Consider the following 20,709-nt stretch of genomic DNA (forward strand, 5'->3'; position numbering starts at 1 on the left):
TCCTTCCTAAAAAACTACAAAAATCATTTACTAAAACTGATATTTTGAAAAGTGATCTAAACGTCTACATTTTTAAACACCAATAATGGTAATCGATTTCCCAGACAATTTTACATAAAAGTCTCCATATTGACCATTGTTCTTTGTCCAATCCGTGTTAAGATACAGTGGTTTTAAAAATAAAAAAGTTGACAAAATTGGTTTTTTGGTGGTTTTTGACAATTTCTATATGACAGACTTGATTTTTCAGTATCGTAAATATTTTTTACCAAAAAGCCCGTCCAATTTCCAACAAGTTTGTTTGTAGTTTTTAAGGAAGGACATACCATCCTGCATAAAAAGTCGTGCCATCTATTTTTTCATAATTTTTATTTTTAAAGCCGCTGTATCTTCACACGAATTCGACAAAGGACAATGGTCAACATGGAGACTTTTATGAAAAAATTGTCTGGGAAATCGATTCCCACTATCGGTTTTTAAAAATTTTGACGTAGACCACTTAAAAAAAATAGTTTTAGTAAATGATTTTTGTATGTTTTTTTAGGAGGGACATACCATCCTGCATAAAAAATCGTGCCATCACCTTAAAATTTAACTTTTCAACCTTAAAAATCAAAAACTCTCATAGAAGCGGCGTGTATTTTTTTCAGTGTATTTTTTTCAGAAAGCCCGTCCAATTGCCTACAAGTTTGTCTTTGTCTTTGGCTTCCAGATATTTAAATAACTGACGCCCCTCTCAAATGTTATTTTTGAGTACAATTGGCTCCATAAACACAAAAAATGACTTATATAGGCCTAGAATAACAAAGTTCCATTGAAATCGGAGAGGCTTGGGTACAAAAGTACCAGAAAAATCCGGATTTGAGCTGGAATTGCTCAAACAATTTGTTTCATAAATACCAGTCGGCTAAACTGACCATACTATAGTCGCTATTTTTTTGTCCTCTAAAACACATTTAAAAATTCATCAATTATAGAAAATAAGAGTTTTGTAAAATTGAGTTTTTGTAAATAAAAAGATACCGTCATCAGAAGTGACATTGGGTCTGGGGGTCACGTCATCATACAAAAATGAAGAATTTGCTATGGCCCAATCCCATCCCACAGACCTAATGACGGTATTTAAAACATCGACAAAGAAATCTTTACAATTCCGGCAATAGAGGAGAAAATCGTGACGTCAGAAATGAACTCAAATCACTCAAAGTTCATTTTGTGAGTGACTTTAACATTTTGGCCTAGTTTGACAGCTAGCTCGTTCCCAGATTTTTTGTGGGAGAGAAAAGGAGGCGAATACTTTATGAAAATCATACCTGTCAAAATTCCTAGCCTCAAAATTTTGTCGCGAGTTGCTTTTCTCCTCTATTGACCCATTTTTGGTTGAGCGGGAAAATTCATGAATCATGAATTGTATTCATGAATTTGAGAACCACGAAGAAATATATTCACGCACCATACTCATGCATACATTCTTTCGTGGTTCTCAAATTCATGAACATATTTCACGATTACAGGAATTGATTTATTCTATGTATATCAATTTTATTTTGTATTAAAATCGGATCTCATTAATAAATTTTATCAAATAAATTAATAAAATACTGAAATGATAAATAAATTGATGTCTTGGAAATTTAAAACATGATGAAGGTATTACCTCCAATTAAAAATACATTGTTTTTTAATGAAAGCTAGCCTAGAATAAGAATGAATCCTAATCTAGAAACAAAATGCATGTTCACAAGTTCACCTAACAAAATGCATGTTCACAAGTTCACCTAACAAAATCACCAGAATCATCCCAATTTTCCTCCCATGCGCGCCGATCCGGCGATACCCGCTAGTGCTAAATTGAAAAATTACCTGATAATATCACAATTGATGCTATTAGCATAAAATTGCCACTTTTGGCCGCCGGTTTGCTCATCTCGACCTGCTGCTGTAGCTGTAGCTTCTGGCTGTTGATCTGGTTAGCTCTTCCTCTGCTCTTCCAAATTCTGATCTCTCTCTGATTCACACTCACTTATCACACCACAGCCAAATTTTGGAAACTTTTTCGCCTCTATGCTAGCACCGGGGGACAGTTGAAAATGTCACTTTTTTTTTGCAATAAACCCGACACGGTCAACTTCCGGCCTGTAATCAAACGAGCTGTTCTAGATGGTGATCGTCCAAAATTCAAGCTTCTTCGCTAGAATCTTTAAAGAGGAGAGTACAGAACGTGGCGAGCAATTTGTGCCGTGTCGAACGCCGCCGGATGTGGCACTTTGGGTGATCTTGACCACTTTGGCGCGTAAGTGGCGATAGGGGATAATTGACGAGGTCAGTTGCCCGCGGGTTGGCGGCTTGATGCGGACAATTTGTTGCAATTGAGGTTAGGGAGCACATAAGAGTTCAAGGTTGAGGGAAAAAGGAATCAACAATAAGATAAACATCAGATAAACTGAATGTTACGAGAAACGTCGTTATTTTTTAAACGTACTTTCTCACCAAAAATAAATGTTGCATACTCCCAAAGAGATGAATCTCTCTGACTTGGACAAAAAGTGAATGCACATAAGATTAATCTGATTTTAAATTCAAAAGTGGAAATCTTCGTAAAATTCAAACAAAAATATTGAGAAAATGTCAAAACCAAAAAAGGGGTTTTCAAGTTTTTTTTTTAATTTGCCCTAAATTTTAGAATATTTTCTCTAGAACTCCTGTCATTTTGCATCATCGGTTCATCCATAAAGGACTGGTACAAGTGCAAACATTGCGATATCGATTTCAAATGCATACAACAGTGTTTTAATTTTCCCAGTTACACACGTGAGAATAATAAGTCCTTGTTTGACAAACGGGGTCTGTACTTATGAGCATCCTCTGGCCAAAGCTTGCATGAGTTATTGATTATTTAAATGCTATGCAAAGTTGTAGTTCCATGTCGTGTTAATCGACTGTGTGACAATTCAGCATCTGTTTGTTTCTGAAAATGATAGTTTATCAATATTGGATGTAGGTTTTTTAATTATATCTTTTCAAATCAGTTTTCCTTCAAAAAAATTAAAAGAGACTCACTTTCCATCACAATAGTAATCAAAGTGCGGTATCCCACACTGAAACATAACCGTGTCCGATATAAACCCATGTTTCACAACATCAACAACGCGCAAATTGCACGTGTGGCGCTCAGCTGCACCACCAATGACAACAGAAGCAACAATAAAAAAAAGTACACCCTGGTCAGGCAAATTGTGCAGCGAAATCAATAAAAGGCCAATTATCCAGCCACAGTCACTGTCACGATCCCAAGCCTCCTGCGTCCCCCTTCCTGCTGCAATTAAAATCGCACCAGCAAGAAAAACTTTTTCACTTTCACTGGCTCACTCACCTCAGGCAGCACACCTGGGAATTGCCGCGAAAAAAAAGCTTCTTGCTGCTTCACTTACATACGCCTTCGCCACCTTCTCAAAGGGGGGAAGAAAAGCGCGCGCGAAAATTTAGGTTGGTTCGAGATTGCGGTTTTGGGTCTATTTTTCAAATCGTGTTTTTTCAAGGGGTTGGGAATATTTTTACTTGTAACAAATCTTTATTTTAATTTTTGAAATTAGCTTCTTAGGCCAAGGTATGGTTGTCAGATGTGCGACAAAAAGTCAAAATGATAATGTGAAAAACTCAAAAAAAAATGAAAACATAAATGAAATAAATAAAGAAAAAAATGATTACTGAGCGACTAAAATGCTTATGTTATCGATAAACCTATTAATTTTTTGGTCAATTGAACATCAAATAAAAAGTTTTTCCTATAACAGATAAAGTCAGACCCAATTGGGACCATCCATAAACCACGTAGACACTTTTAGGAAATTTTCATTAAAATTATGATGATTTTTAAAAGAAAAAAAAACAAGCCTCCTTATTGCTTTATCCAATTTCTAATTGCAACGGCCTTATTTAAATTCCTCGTATAGGGGAAATAAACCCATTTTAAGCCTAATAAGCGGTCATGTTTGAATGATGCTGGATAATCTGGAGTGTTCCTTGAAATAAGAGCAACTTTTTGTGAACATTTCTGTTTATTTTCACTTTTATTAAAAGTTATATTATTATTTATATTTCCCAAATGCATTCCAATCAGTCGAGTGCTTTCGGCCACGTCCATTTTCCTTTTTTCAGCTTAGTGTTGCCAAAATTGATGAAATTATAAGCGAACACTCACGAAACACCACCAGCAGCGCCTGTTGGAGTGGCCACCCTTTGTTCTTTATTTGCCTTTGCTTCTCGCTCGGTTTTCTTCAGCCTTCGATTGGAATGGGTCGTCAAAAATTCAAACGTCAAAAAACTTGGCGCATTTGTTTTTTTATGGCGCTTGCGAGTTATTTACATGTTTTGGGATTATTTTTCAAGTGAGTAACTAACTAATGTTTAAAAGAACATTTTGCCGGTAGTTGGAAGCAATTTTATATCTTAAGCGCTTTGAAATCGTTAGCGCAAGTGAAAAGATATTGATGGCGACTTTCCTTAAGCATTTAACCTCTCATCTTGCGTGTGGATGTATGTGCCACCAAAATGATGATAAATGGTCTTGCAAAATAGAAATTATGATCAAAAGCGCATTAAATTTGATCTTTATGGCCAATAAATGGCATAAATTTGCGTGCTTACTTGAGGCGGTGCTGTTGCTGGTAAGTTCATAGCCTAAATAGTATTTTTGGAGCTTTAATCGAGCATCAAACTCTTCATATGACGAAGATAGGTGTTTGATTAGAAAGCGTATATTTCCCGAAAATAAAAAAAACACTTTGAAAAATAAAATCAGCTTTAGTGTCTTCAAAAGAGTTGTTGTAAATGAAAAGGGGCAACTTTTGGTTTGGTTGAAAATTAGGGTGGTTCACAATTAAGGTGATTTGAAAATCTATCTTTTCAGGGTTATTTTTGAGATTTTTATTTGCCATATATTGAGTTTCCATGTAAAATTTTCATTCAATGCTTAACTTTGAGGGCAGATTCAGATTCAGCAGGCAAAATTACATGGAAAAACATATACATCTCACTTTTCGCTTAAACTTATCCTGAATTGTCACGTTAAAAAAAATTTGCCGTCTTCGTAAAGTTGTTTGGATTGGCAAGCCCAACAACTTTCTGGAAGACAATAAAAATCCAAAAATAATCCTAAAAAGCTAGATTTTCAAAATCACCCTAATTTTCAACCAAACCAAAATTTGCCCCTTTTCATTTGCAACAACTCTTTTGAAGACACTAAAGCTTCGGAAAATCAATTTTCCACTTAATTTTGCGATGTGGGCCATTGTTCATTGCTATGATTATAATTACCACATACAGTCCAGTCTCGATTATCCGAAGGCCTCGGAAAAATTTCACTTAAAAAATAATCAAAACTTCAGGTAATCGAATCACGATATAAATATGACCACAACAATCGCCCAAGGGGTCATTCTTATGCAAAATTAGCTGAACTTTCCGAAACAAATACTTTCAAAAGAACACGATTGAGTTTCTGGGGTTAAAAATTCAAAAAAAAAACTTGTCAAAAATGGTCAAAATTATAACTCTTTCAAAAAACTTTATTAAAATTCATATAACTCGTGAAGAATACATGCAAACCCCTTTATGTGTATATATCAAAATTTTTGTTTTTATCTGCTCTACAACATTGTAGAACATTGTTACACTCTAAAATGTAACCCTGCAAAGTTAGAAAAAACACGTAATTTTAAAATGAAATTTTTTGTTCTAAATGAAAAAATGGCCCTTCTGGGTTATTTCAGATTCGAAAAGGACATTAAATTTCTCTCACGATTTTTGACAGTTGAGTAACGGGAAATGGCAGCGATTTTAAAACTATTTTTTAACTTTTTTTTATGAAAAATACGTTTTTTCGGAATTTTGAGTACGCCATCAAATCGGGCGTCTAATTTTACACAAAAGTCCTATTGACACCAAATTTCTATCTCTTCACGGTTGCAAGCTACAAATCACAGAAAAACGTGTCTTAGTAAAAAACCAGAAAAATGAAAGGGGTCGTACCGCCCCACCGTCTCGAGATATCGAAAAATGGACCTCGGATTCGTGACCAGGGACCTAAATTACCCCTTCGAGCAAAGTTTCACGAAAATCGAAGAGGGTTCGAGGCAACTTTTTCCGATTTCGTGTGAGTTGGTGGAGAATTACCCATACACCCAAAGTTAAAGAACTAGAGGATAGTCCTCACGAAAAGAAACGTGAGAAAAGTGCTATTTTGCGAGAGTATAGTCCTCTCGCGTGTTCATTCGTTCATTGGAACAGTTCATCCTATTGAGTGGCTTATATGGACACATTACCGCCACTTTGTCACCGAACCGCGGTGGCCCATACGGCAAAGGCACGGTTCAATATACCGAAGGTCTTGGGTTCGAGTCTCGGTATCGGTACTTTTTTTTGATAGATGAACTTTTTTTGAAGATGAACCCATGAGTAAAGTACTCTCGGTAATTTCGGGATTTTTCCTCTCAGTCCGCACACAGTACCATTTTACTACCGAATCGTGCTTTTTATTCTCTCTTATGCCGATGCCCAGTTCTGGGTGCACTCTTGACGAATGACAACTAGTCGTGGCAATTTGAGAATCAAGACTATTCTCAGCAGTCTTATTCGTTAGGTGTTACAGGCAGCGATTAATCGCTAATTTAATCATAGTCGTCGGCTTTTCAACACTGCCTGAAAGAGAATACAATTCTTACAGTACCTGACGAGAAATAACCAGAAAAAAATCATGCTTAGTGTTAGTAGAGCTTTCAAACTAACTATATTTTAACAACTAACATTTTTGCCTTTTTTCAAATTTGATTTGAATTTCCATAATAAAGAATAACTTTCAATGTTTACTTTTGATCGCATTTTAAATAATGTTTCCAAAAACAATTAATCATATAGCCTTAATCATTTTTTAAAGAATTAATGAGAAAGAAGGACTTAAAATCATGGATTTGCAAAGATAAATAATAAAGTAACATAAATTTAAGGCAAAACAGTAGTTCATAAAATTACAATCCAGATAATCAAATCACGAAAAACATTTTTTTTTGTTGTCTTCGTTTTGGTTCTCGAGCTTAAGTATGCCCCTAAACTATTCTTAAGTGATTTAGAATTTTAAATTCCTTTAAAAATGCAAAAAAAAATCGTTTGACTTTCCATGATTGCACCAGCAAGTATTTTTTTCAGAATTTTTATTTTTTTGATGAAATCAACTCGGACACAATTTAAGGCAAAAATCGAACCAGCCTAACCCATCGCCGTCGGCACGGAACACTCACAACACCACGGAACAATCGACGAACCGGTAGGTTCGTCAAAAAGACCGGCCACCGCCGCCACATCAAACTGACCACCGCAATTTTCACCTCATTACCAATGCTCTCTTTGCCAAGTTGAAGCCCAAGCGAAAAAAAAATGCGCGCGCTTGCCAACAATACTCAAAGTCTTGAGCTCAAGCCGTAATGTTACGCGACGGCCCAAGAAGCTTCCTCGTTTGGTCACAACACTCGGATGTTTTTGTTAACTTTTTCAGGAACTTACACTCTTCACTAATAAGAACCTACTAAGAAATCCCCAGATATTTTCCGGAACCGTCAATTTTATTTTCTTCCTTCACCGAGTACCGTCCACGATCGCGTCCAGTTGGGAACTGACACTCCACTGGGAATAGCCGTTGATAAAGAACCCCTAGAACCAACCCACGGGACAAACCAGAAACAACCCACTCAGCACTGCAAGGGACGGAGACCACGACGATCCAGCCGCGGGGACAGAATGACCGGCACTGAGAGGCTGCTTGCCAAGCTGACCAAGCTGAACGACCAAGTCCGTTCACACCTCGTCATCCATCGCAGTGACCGTTGAGTTAACTGGCGAGTTTTACCCACCACCAGCTAACTGTTTGAGCGGGTGGGATGCAGAGAGAGAGAGAGAAAGCGTTACCCACCACTTGAAGAAGACAAAGAGTTGCGGTGGTGAGGCAGGGAGCGGGGGGTTTGTTTGCGTGCTATCTCTCTCTCGTGGTCAGTTGAACCCACCACCACCACCACCACCTTTTCCTCCGACAACCAGGCTGCTGCTGAAGTGGATTCTCTCGTGGTTGGATCAGCTGTTGGGTGGTTGAGCTCTCGCGAGGAAGAAAATCACCGCGCTTTTGTTCGGTTTTCTGTTTGTCGAGGTTTTTGTGGGTTCTCGAGCAGTGATGAGAGCGATGATGATTGAGCGTTTTATTGAACGTGAACGGAATGTTAGTTCAATTCATAACAAAATTATTATTTTTTTCATTTAACCTTTTTACACAATATACATCTATGCATAAAAATGTTTTAAAGGTATGTTGTATACGAGGAATTATGCCACCTGTTTTATTTTAACATTTGACAGTCGAAAGTTCCTATTGCTATTACTTCTAATTTTCAAAAGTCTAACATAAAGTGGGATATGTTCAATTTATGTTAAAGTAAAAAAATATCTTTGAAAAGAAATCACTAAAACATTTAGTTGATGAATAAATCCGTTTTCAAGTTGAGCCTATGAAACAGATTTGTTTTGTTTGACAGATTTTTCTTCCTTTTTTCTAACAAAATCCAAAAATAGGTTTTTTGATTTGTATCACGGGGTCTTTTTTAGGGGGGTACTATTTTTTTAGAAATAGCAAGAAAACTATTTAATGCATATGAAAGGAACATCCCCTTGATTTGCGGGGTGAACGAAAATCTTTGGTCGGGAAAAATTAAGGTAATCATCTTTTGATGTTTTAGAACATTTTTCTTAAGGGACATAATTTCGCCTAATTTGATTTTGTTTTGTTTTACGTATACGTACACCTGGACATGATGTATGGTTCAAATCATATCATTAATTATGGGAAATGATGTAGGGAACATTTTTCCTCAAGCACGCAAAATGATTGGAAATTTTTTGAAAAAATTTTGCACCCTCTTTCCTAAAAACCGCAATGCTTTCAATATTGAAATCATTGTTTTGATGATTTCTCTTTTGAAAAATGTTTCTGGGCTCATTGAGTATACAAATATACTACAAAAAAGTGTTATTGGTTGGGTTTATGCTCAACCGTAAGTCACTTTTATTAATTTTGGATTTTAACCGAATCAACGGTTCATTTTGGTGTGTTTTGGTTATATATAATGAACGTTTTCATTATATTTTCTCATTTTTATTATTAAAACTCACAGGATATCTCGAACTTATTTTGAGGTCAGACGATAATTTATAATCAAAAAGGTTGATTGTTAGTTCCTTTGTTTATTAATATTAGAACTATTTATTTGTTTTTTTTTTCATTATTTCAAATTTGGCTGCCAGACTTTTCTTAACATTTAACGTGAAGACTTCCATCATTGTCATGATTTTTCGTTGAAAGATAAAATTTTGCGTTGCTTTCAATATTTTGACAAAATTCCTTCAACCAGTTGTTTAGAATAGTGCCCTACATATGCTGATTCCTTTTGGTAACGATTATCCCATTCTTTGTAAAGTTATGGAAATCGTCATTAATCAATGATTGCCAACTAGGACGTAAATGATTGTACCACAAAATTATATAAATTTTGAAACACAATTGCTTTAGATCAAAAATTACTTCAGTGGCTTCAAGAAGGCAACAACCGGCACATGCTGATTCATTTTGGTGCTGAAATTCGAAAAAATGAATTTAATACAGAATATTTTATAGTGATGATCAATTTTCTCCGAAAATGATCAACGGCTTCACCTTAAAGTTCAATTATTTGAGATTAGCTTAGTAAATTTGCATACATTTAAACTTTTTACGGATTTGTACACAAAATTAATGTTATTGTTAATAACTGCAACTTCAAATTTGTGTTTTCAATGCAAATTATATGGACATAAAAATTAAGAAAAGGCTAAGAAATAGAAACCCTGTGATTGTATTTAAACTGCCGATCTCATTCAAATAAACAAATATCATGTGGCCCATGAACGCACAAAAAAACTGTGAAAAAAAAATAAAACGCAAAATATAAAAAATCAAATCACAGAAGCATAACAAAAACTAGAGCTGCATTAAATTTGAATTAAATTTCATTTTGAAATTATCTTGAGATCAGGATGCAAATAAAAATGAAACATCTCATAGAAAAAGTCCTGAATCTTTATCAAAGACGAATATATTAAGCCAAATTGTGATGAATGGTGACTGAGGAAAACTAAATTTAAATTTCGAATGGTTAACAAAAATTTAAATCACTTGCCAAAATTTCAACATATCAAAAATGCATTATGCATGCAATCATAAGTTTAAACAAAATATAAGATTTGACGATAATTGTTTTTTTTTGCGAAAAAAAAAGCTTTGCGTGGAAAATTCAACAAGATTCAAAAGATTTTAAATATAGCCCAAACATGTTTAACATTATTTTAAACGCAGAGGAATGCATTGAAAATTGGTTTTAGTTGATTGCACATAAATTTCCATGAAAAATTTGAATTTTACGAAAAAAATATTTCTTTGCCCCCTGGCAATGCGAAACATTGCATTATGTTTTATTTTTAATTAATTTTGGCACTTGTTAGCATTTCTGGAGTTTTTTTAAAGGTCCAATAAACCAAATTTCCAGTTTTTGCTTTTTGGGTGTTTCTGAAACCGCCTTGAGTTAGGGGATTGAAGAAATACCCAAAAAGCAAAAACTGTAAATTTGGTTTATTGAACCTTTTCAGAAAAAAAACTCCAGATTTTGTAGCTTTGGAACCACAGATTGTAAATACCCGTAGCACTCGGGATTTTTAAGAGCTTTTCTGATATTTTGTATTTTTTTCACAGTAGCATGTAACTGTACAAATGTAAATAGCATTTTTTTGCATAAAATAATTTTTTTAATTTGTTATTAAGTTATTTGTAAGTTTTTCTTCTTCTAAATACTTTAAAATGTTTAGTGTAAATGCAATCAACTTATTACAAATAAGTTTTCCTGAATTCATTAACACTTTTAGTACGAATTGGTTCTTTAAATTCATTTGGAATATTGATGAAATTCCTATGTCCCATGGTAAAGAGCAATTTACGGATTTTTTTGTGCAAACTCATTTTTTGAAAACTAATGATAATTTTTAATGTGTTAAAAACAATTCGACTATGTAATTCAATTTTAAAGGTACAATTCCAAAAGAAAATCGATTTATTCAAGATTTTATGACTTGGCTTTAAAATATTAATTTAATATTGAAATTCATGCCAAATTTGACGACGATTTGTCAAGTTTGAGCCATTCTGATATTTAAATAAAATTAGAATTATGACAAAATAAGTTCCATATTTTACTACGCCTCTGCGCAGTTGCTGCGAGATAGACCCGGCTGCTTGCATCCAACTTTGCTGCTTGTTGTGTGCAAGCAAACGAAGGAGGCGAAAAGCTTCAATCGCAGAGCTTTACTTTTTGAATGCGAACAGCATATAGGTATTTTTTCTTTTATCAGTTTCTCACTGTGTATAACAATGTTACAACTTTTTGCATCTACAGTAACAAAATTTTAGTTGTTGCAATAATTACTTATTTGTTTGCTTTTAATCTTTCTTATATTTGTTTAACTTTATTTGCATTAACAAAATGTTAAAACAGATTCTATCAATAATGATAAATTGGGTACTAAAGCCCTATGTAAATTTTTATGTACAACGGTAAAAAACACGATTAAAAACAATTTCTGATCACTTTTTTTCATTTTAATGCAAAATTTTTTTTTGACTAGACAACATTTTTTCGATGGATCAACTATGGTCCCCTTGGAACGAGCTGTCAAGTAGGAACTTTTCTGTCAAGAAGGACCGCGAGGTTAATTTTTCAAAATTGATTTAAAAATCCATTTTAAACTCTTTGTGGTCGTACAAAGGTTCATTGTACTCAGAAAAATAAGCTTTATCGCTGTAAACAATAATATCAGCAATCTAAGCTTCATTTTAGGACCCAATTCATAATATAATAGAGCAAAACTCTACGATAAACTTAGAAGTATTATTGAATCATTAGATAGACAAACAAAATAAGCAGTGTACTTAGCGCTAAATTTATCATTTATGTAAAATCAAGTCATAATCCCTTCAATTATTCACAACATCAATCGAAACCACAACAAACTCATTACCCAACCTGGGTAAGCTAACTCCACGGTATGCTAGAGAAAAGATCTACCTTCCCGGAATTTTCCGAGAATCCCCACAAGGGCGATTAAAAGTTACTCCCCAAATAGAACGCAACGTCCTTCGTGGGCGGTCGTCAGTTTATTGTCGTTACGAGTGGCAGCACCGCCCGCGGTTGCACAACTCCCAAAGTCCCAAAAGTGTGCTTCAATTACTTATGTAAAACGTTGTTGAATCAAAAGTTAGCTGCTCGCTGATTCCCACCATCAAACGATTAACATAATTTAAGTCAGGACTCAACAAGTTATGAAGAGAGGGGTTAGGGGGAAGGGAAATCCTAAACACTTCCCAAGGGACCTCCCCACTTCTAAACGATTGGATAAGTTTGGTCACGTAATCACTCGAACGTTGAGCCCTTTCTCGATATCAATTAGGAATGCAAATCGATAGCATATGTTCGTAACATGACATTGACTTGTGCCACTCCGAGTGCGTACTTGAACTTGCCTGTACTTCTTACCATCTATCGAACGCAACGACTCCACCCCCACCATCGTCATGTGATTTCCATATTCAAATATCCTTCCTCGGCGTAAATTGACAACCCGTCGAGTGACACCCGAAACCACAACCCAGACTTAGGATCCCAGGATTAAAGGGATATCGGTTTGTGTATCCTGCGCCGGACCGAGAAGAGCCGGAGAGCAAGGTCATTTCTTGTTGATCAGACGCGTCATTAGCATCACCAACATCAACATCAACAATGTTTTGCTGACATTGCAAGCGCCTAGCTTTCCGGTGGGTTGCGGCAGCGTGGGAAATGTGAGGAGATTTTCTCAGCTGTTCCGGTAGGGATTCCGTGGAAAAAGTGCAATGTTTACTGTGAAAATGCGAGAGAGTTTCGCTCTTTATTTTTTGGAGAGCTTAAGGTAAATTTGAGAAAGAGAAACTGAGCACAATGAGAGTAAAGTGATGCTTTTCTCTTGATTTGATAAAGGATGCTGTGAAAATGGGGTGGATCTAACTTTTTTGTCTTTCTGATTGGGAATGCCTTTCATCCTGTTCGAAAAAATAAATTTCCGTTGGAAGCTCGTAGACAAACATATATGCCATTAGGATGTAATATCGAAATCGATTTTCCAGCACAGCAATTATTCAGTTCCTTTTGAGGCCCTAAACAGCTCCCCAAAGTTGATTTTTACTCACTAATGTGCAAAGTTTGCTCCTTAAAAAAGGATAGTTGGCAACACACTCTCTCCGGTAAAGTTTAAGAGCACTTTCCAGATCAGATCAGACAGCGCGAAACGAGATTTTTAAAATATCAAATAAAAAAGGGTTCCCCTAGAAATGTCCATACAAAATTGAATCGCTTTGCGCAAAGTGAGGCCTGAAACAATCGTTCCCAAACTTAAGTTTTTTTGTCATCTACACAGAAAAAAAAACAATTCTCGAAATCGTGAGTTAAATTCACGAATGCGAGAACCACGAAGGAATATATTCACGATTATAGTGCAAATGCACCATAATCATGAATAAATTTCTTCGTGGTTCTCACATTCGTGAACTTAATTCAAGATTACGAGAATTGTGTAGAAAGTTGAGTAATTCTCTACGAAATCGGCATTTTTTACTCAATGTTAATTAGTGCGTCCATCCCGGGAATATTTGGGACAAAATTTCCGGGATTTTTCCAAAACCGGGAATTCCCGAATTTTTTAATAATTTGTTCCGGGAATTCCCGAAATTGAAAAAAAAACACAGATTTTATTTTGCGAATTTAGATTTGGTTTTAGAAATAGATAAAAAGTTTATTATTAAGTTAACGATAAGAATTGCAAAACATTAAAATTTGTCTTCGGTATTTATCTGGAAGTTTTTTTTAATAAGGTCCATATTTGAGCAGTTCTCTCAGATTTCGGTCATTCGATTTTTTTTTGTATTTTTTAATCCGACTGAAACTTTTTTGGTGCCTTCGGTATGCTCAAAGAAGCCATTTTGCATCATTAGTTTGTCCATATAATTTTCCATACAAATTTGGCAGCTGGCCATACAAAAATGATGTATGAAAATTCAAAAATCTGTTTCATTTGAAGGAATTTTTTGGTGATTTTTTATTTAACTTTTTGTCACTAAAACTTGATTTGCAAAAAAACACTATTTTTATTTTATTTCATTTTTTGATATGTTTTAGAGGACATCAAATGCCAACTTTTTAGAAATTTCCAGGTTGTGCAAAAAATCTTTGAGCGAGTTATGAATTTTTGAATCAATACCGATTTTTTCAAAAAATCGAAAAATTGGTCGCAAAAATTTTTAACTTCATTTTTTGATGTAAATCAAATTTGCAATAAAAAAGTACTTAAGTGAAATTTTGATAAAGTGCACCGTTTCCATGTTAAATCCATATTTAGGTGACTTTTCTCAAAATAGTCGCAGTTTTTCATTTTTTAAATTAGTGCACATGTTTGCCTGCTTTTACATGTTTGCCTGCTTTCAATTTTTTTAAACCAAGACTAACATTTTAAAGAGGCGTTATCTTGAATGTTTGGCCCTTTTGAAATGTTAGTCTTGGTTTAAAAAAATTGAAAATATTTTTTTCGGAAAGATCGGAAAATTTCACGAATGTTTCATATTTTAACATTGAAAATCGGACCATTAGTTGCTGAGATATCGACATTAGAAAATGGTTTGTTGTTTGGGTGGGACTTAGAAAACATCAATTTTCCTGTTTTTAACCTTTGCATGGCAATATCTCAGCAACTAAGGGTCGTATCAGCAAAGTTCAAAAATGCAAAATATAGAAAATTTTCTCAGCTTTTAAAAAATATTTTTTTCAAAGGTGGGCAAACATGTGCACCTTTTTAAAAAATGAAAAACTTCGACTATTTTCAAAAAAGTCTCCTTAATATAGATTTTACTTGAAAACGGTGCACTTTATCAAAATTTTACTTATGTACTTTTTGATTGCAAATTAAATTATGCATTGAAACATGAAGTTGAAATTTTTTTGCGAACAGTATTTCGATTTTTTGAATAAAATCAGTATTGTTTGCCCGTTCTGGAAATTTCTGAATAGTTGGCATTTGATGTCCCTAAAACATATTGCATAATAAAAAAAATTAGTGTTTTTTGCAAATTAAGTTTAAGTGACAAAAAGTGAAATTAAAAGTTATCCAAATCATCAACTTGGATCGTTTTACAGCCTTTCGACAAAGTTGTAGGAAATTGAATTTCCTACAATAATCTCACACTTGGACAATTTTGAGCGAGACCCGCGCCACCTGCTGCCAAAATCCTAAAGCGATGGTTTTCTGCATACATTTTCACGATTTTCCCCATTCAAACTTCAACGATAAAAAGCGACCCCTGAACCTTAAACAATTTGGCTTAAATTTGCACAGATACTTATTTTTGCCTAAGGAATCGAATCAGAGGGTATCCCTGATTTTTTTTTATTGTCACCCTAGTGTCCAATCACAATCGGTGACTTTTTTTGTCATTCTCTACTTGCTTTAGCGATCTGGACCACTGGGCAATGCGATGCATTTTAGATACATTATTTTGCACTTGTTATTATTGATGTTTTTCTATTTACAATATTTCAATCAATTTTTAACGCAGACGTCATAGAGACTTTACCTTTTATGATGATGAAAAGTATTGATTAACAGCTGTTTCAAAGCCAGTTTGCTTAATTGGTCAGTAAAAAACGGTAATTTCATGCAACTAACAATTTTAAGTATAGCAAAAACTAATTGACCAATTGGTTCCAAGATTTAATTGATATTTTTTTCTAGTAAGCCATTTACTGAATATTTGTGCTTAAAAAAACAAGGGTCAGGTTAGGCAAGGTCAGGATAAATATATTTTTTAGCCAGATTAAATGTATTGTATGTAACTGGTTTGGTTTATAAACTTTGCTCAAGTTGACTTTCCGTTGTCGAGTTTACATTAGAACTAGATAGTTTTGAAGCTTCGTCATGCTATCAATCATTTAATCACAGTGCACTGCACATTTATATAACATCATATTAATTTAACATAAATCCCAAAAAAAAAAATACACCCACATCATGTAACTCTCCAAATTCCCACCAGAATTTGTCCCTGTTGCGTGCCAATCCGCTCTTACAGCATGATGCTGCCACTGCTGCTGGCTGGCTGGAAGCCTTCTCTCTTCCCAGCATAATTCGAATGAAAACACGCCGGCAGAGCAACAAGCACGTGCTACTATTCCGCTATAGAAAGGACTGCACCGGGCCAGGATCCGTTCAGTTTACAACGATCGCTCGTCCTGTGCGGGTCCTTGCGAAGTGGCTGCGCGCGCGCGTGTGATTCCTCCCCAAAAGATATTTGGGAAAAGCAACTTCCTAACTCGAGTGGTGGAATTCCTGTGAAAATTAAGTGGTGCATTTTTGAATGAAAAAAAAATTACGGAAATCTAAAAGAGGTGCTTTTGCTTTAACAAAAAAAACATCGATAAAAGATAATTGAGTGAGATGAGAAGCGTTGCTTGTTAGTGAATCGAGTTTATATGCGAAAACTGTGTTGAGGGAACAAAGTTTTAGTGAGTTTGGAAATTAGTTAAGTTTTTCGTGTGCAGACGGCTGAGAACATTGAGGATTAGTTCGAGGCTAGCAGCTGAGCGTGGCAACTTTTGGATTTGGATTATTAAACTTAAATTTGAAAAAAAAATTAGCGGTATGTATTAATTATGCAATTTTTTTCCATGACTCATTAAGCGTATCAGGGCCGCATTTACAAAGCAAAACAGATTTAGTGGCTATGTCTTAACACAACTTAATGTTACATGTTAAGGTTATTGTAAACATTCCATAGATCGCTTTCTCTTCCCGGGCAGATGGTAATAATACGGTAGTGATAATGAAAAATCCATTTTTGCATAACAGTTTATAACAGTTTATGTTATCATAACAAAATTTGTTTTTAGTCTAATATTGATTGAAAGCGAAAACAACTTGGGAATAACATTTTTTGTTAATGGAGAATAACTTCAACTGTTATTGGGATGATCGGATTAGTTGTTAAAATAACAAAAAATAATAACAAAGATTTGTTCGAAGAATAACTAAAAACGTTATTAGTCTGTTATTACAATAACAATCGAATAACGAAAAAATCATAACGAGGAATAACAAATCTTGTAAAAATAACATTAAATCTGAAGTTTTTTTTTTAAAAAAAGGTCCAATAAACCAAATTTCCAGATTTTGATTTTTGGGTGTTTTTGAAACCGCCTTGAGTCAGATTGATGCCTCTTAAAAGCAAAAACTGAAAATTTGGTTTATTGGACGTTTTCCAAAAAAACTTAAGAAATGTACTTGGCCTAGTATTTTCAAATATCAAAAAAAAAAAATTATTCCAAATTATTACCGTCTGCTCGGGTTAGGTGTCGTGTTAAGGTCCAGCTAGTGATGATACCCTTCACTAAGCAATCAAATCCAGAAAGCAAAAAATCTCCAATTGGGTACTAAAGCCCTTTGTCAATTTTTATGTACAACGGTAAAAATCACGATTAAAAACCATTTCTGATCACTTTTTTTCATTTTAATGCAAATTTTTATTTTGACAAGACAACATTTCTTCGATGGATCAACTATGGTCCCCTTGGAACGAGCTGTCAAGTAGGAACTTTTCTGTCAAGAAGGACCGCGAGGTTAATTTTTCAAAATTGATTTAAAAATCCATTTTAAACTCTTTGTGATCGTACAAAGGGTCATTGTACTCAGAAAAATAAGCTTTATCGCTGTAAACAATAATATCAGCAATCTAAGCTTCATTTTAGGACCCAATTGTGTTATCGATCTACCGCTTACAAGGCGGAAAGAAATTGAGGAAATGGTAAAATTTTCGAAACCTTCCAAAATACAACTTTTTAATAGTGAAATAAATGTGGTCAATACGAATATATTTAACGCTTTCTGTTCCTTCGAATGTTTCTACAAAAAACGGCACAATAAATGTTTTGTTTTAAATACCAGCATTTTCGTTGGATCGTAAAGCGCAATTCTCTACGAAATCGGTCTTTTATTTAATTTTAATTTTTGTATTTTTTGAATCCGGCTGAAACTTTGTTGGTCCAAAAGAAGCCATTTTTCAAAATTAGTTTGTCCAAATAATTCCATATAATGGCAGCTGCCCAAACAAAAATGATGTATGAGAATTCAAAAACTTGTATCTTTTAATGGAATTTTTTGATCGCTTAGGTGTCTTCGGCAAAGTTGTAGGTATGATTTGCAAAAACAAAACTTAATTTTTATTTTTTATCGATATGTTTTAGAGGACTTCAAATGCCAATTTCTCAAAAATCTTTGACCGAGTTATGAATTTTTGTATCAATACTGATTTTAAAAAATATCGAAATATGGGTCACACAAATTTTTCAACTTAATTTCAAATTTACAATCAAAAAGTACTTTAGTGAAATTTTGATAAAGAGCTCCGTTTTCAAGTTAGAGCCGTTTTTCTATATTTTACTGTTTTGAACTTTTTCCAACAAATGTCAATTTTTCTCTTGCCAGAGTTAGGAAATTTCAAAAAAATCCGAGAAACCATCGTAAAAAAAAGCAAAAACAATTTTGAAAAGAAGTAAAGGGATTCTGAAAGGAGATTCTCTTTTGAATAATTTGAAAAAATGAGCAATTCTCTACCAAAACCGCAAATGGATTTTATTTGCATTTTTTTATTTGGCTCAAACTTTGTTGGGACCTTCCCTATGACTAAAGAAGCTATTTTGTGTCATTGGTTCACCCATACAAGTCTTTTTACAATTTTGGCAGTTGTCCATACAAAAATTTTGTCGTTTTCCATACAAAAATGGAGCAATTTGATGTCTTTGGCATAGTTGTAGTTATTGTTAAGGACTATTGAGAATAAAATAGGTAAACGGAAAAAATGCCGATTTTGTCTATCATTTTATTTTACAAAAACTCAATTTCCCAAAATACGTGTAGTTTTGATTTTCCATGTTTTAGGGAAAAGTATGGTCAAAAAATCTGCCAGCAAGTTATAATTTTTTGAAAAAAGTGATTTTTAAAAAAATCGAAATTACATACAAAACAAAATTTGACATAATTTTTTTATGTAAAATTGAATTTGCAATTGAAAAGTACAAACAGATTTTTTGATGAAGGGCTCCGTTTTCAAGATGTAGCCACCGAAAGTTTGATGTCCGCGAAATATTTGCAGTTTTTCGATTTTTAAAAATAGTGACCATGAGTGACCGTTTTCTATTTTTTTTTTTGAAAGATTCAGAAAATTTTCAATTAAATTGTCTAAGAGACATTGAACATTGGACCTCTGGTTGCTGAGAAACAGCGTCTTTAACAAAAAGAAACAAAAAATTGAAGTTTTCTTAGTCTTACTTTAAAAAACCCACCATTTTCTAATGCCGATATTTCAGCAACTAATGGCCCGATTTTCAATGTTAAAACATGAAACATTCATAAAAATGTTCGATCTTTTCGAAATAGTAGTTTATGCAACAAGTTACAAAAAGTGGATTTTTTCAGCACGAGTCCCGATACTTATCCAACGAGGTACACCGAGTTAGATAAACACGAAGAGTGCTGAAAAAATCAAGTTTTACAACGAGTTCTATGCAACATTATTTGCAATTCCGAAAAACACCCATTGAGTGAAATTTTAAGTCAAATTTTCATGTATTTTGTCAATAAATCGTTCAAACCAAAAAAAAATGTTGAAAAGTGTTACTTTTTGAAACAAGTGCTGAAAATTTCAACTTTCCAGCGCTAATTTCAGGGTGGAAAAGTAGAATTTTTCAGAATGATTTTTGAAAAGTGTTACTATTCAAATCTGTTATTTTTGGTGCAGAAAAGTAGGCTATTTCGTCGTTTAAAAAAGACAGGAAATATTTGTCTTGATTCAAAAATTTTAAACATATTTTTTTCGAAGAGATCGAAAAATTTCACGAATGTTTCATGTTTTAACATTGAAAATCGGACCATTAGTTGCTGAGATATCGACATTAGAAAATGGTGGGTTGTTTCGGTGAGACTAAGAAAACTTCAATTTTCATGTTTTTTTTTTTTTGTTTAAGCCGCAACAAGCAACAAGAGGTTCAATCGTCAATGTCTCTTGGACAATTTTACAGCAAAATTTCTGAAATTTTCCAAAAAAAATATTTTCGAAATGGTCACTCATGGTCAATATTTTTGAAAATCGAAAAACTGCAAATATTTCGCTAAAATCAAACTTTTGGTGGCTATATCTTGAAAACGGAGCCCTTTATAAAAAAATCTGTAAAGTACTTTTCGATTGCAAATTTAATTTTACTTAAAAAAATATGTCAAATTTTGTTTTGTATGTAATTACGAATTGACACTATTTTTTTGAAAAAAATATAACTTGGCGGCAGAATCTCGAAAATCAAAAAATACGTATTTTGGGAAAATGAGTTTTTGTGAAAAAAAAAGTTAATTACAAAAATCGGCAATTTTTTTCCGTGTATCTATTTTTTTTCTCAATAGTCCTCAACAATACCAACAACTTTGCTGAAGAAACCAAATTGATCAGAAAATTTCCTGAAAAGT

The 20,709-nt window shown here is 33.9% G+C and overlaps 2 protein-coding genes across 3 annotated transcripts in view; one reads left to right on the forward strand and one right to left on the reverse strand.

The window, feature by feature from the left end:
* LOC120429619 (putative carbonic anhydrase 3) overlaps window positions 1–7,856 on the reverse strand; it is a 60,442-nt gene extending 52,586 nt beyond the window's left edge. The window contains 2 exon segments of the mRNA XM_039594650.2: window positions 1,864–2,136; window positions 7,558–7,856. Of these exon segments, the coding sequence (XP_039450584.2) occupies window positions 1,864–1,927 (64 nt within the window). The 5' untranslated portion in view covers window positions 1,928–2,136; window positions 7,558–7,856.
* The window catches only part of LOC120428812 (opsin, ultraviolet-sensitive), a 306,492-nt gene that overhangs the window by 152,698 nt on the left and 133,085 nt on the right, over window positions 1–20,709 (forward strand). The window lies entirely within an intron of this gene.

The sequence above is a fragment of the Culex pipiens genome, chromosome 3, assembly GCF_016801865.2.
Source record: "Culex pipiens pallens isolate TS chromosome 3, TS_CPP_V2, whole genome shotgun sequence".
NCBI classification, from domain to species: Eukaryota; Metazoa; Arthropoda; class Insecta; order Diptera; family Culicidae; genus Culex; species Culex pipiens.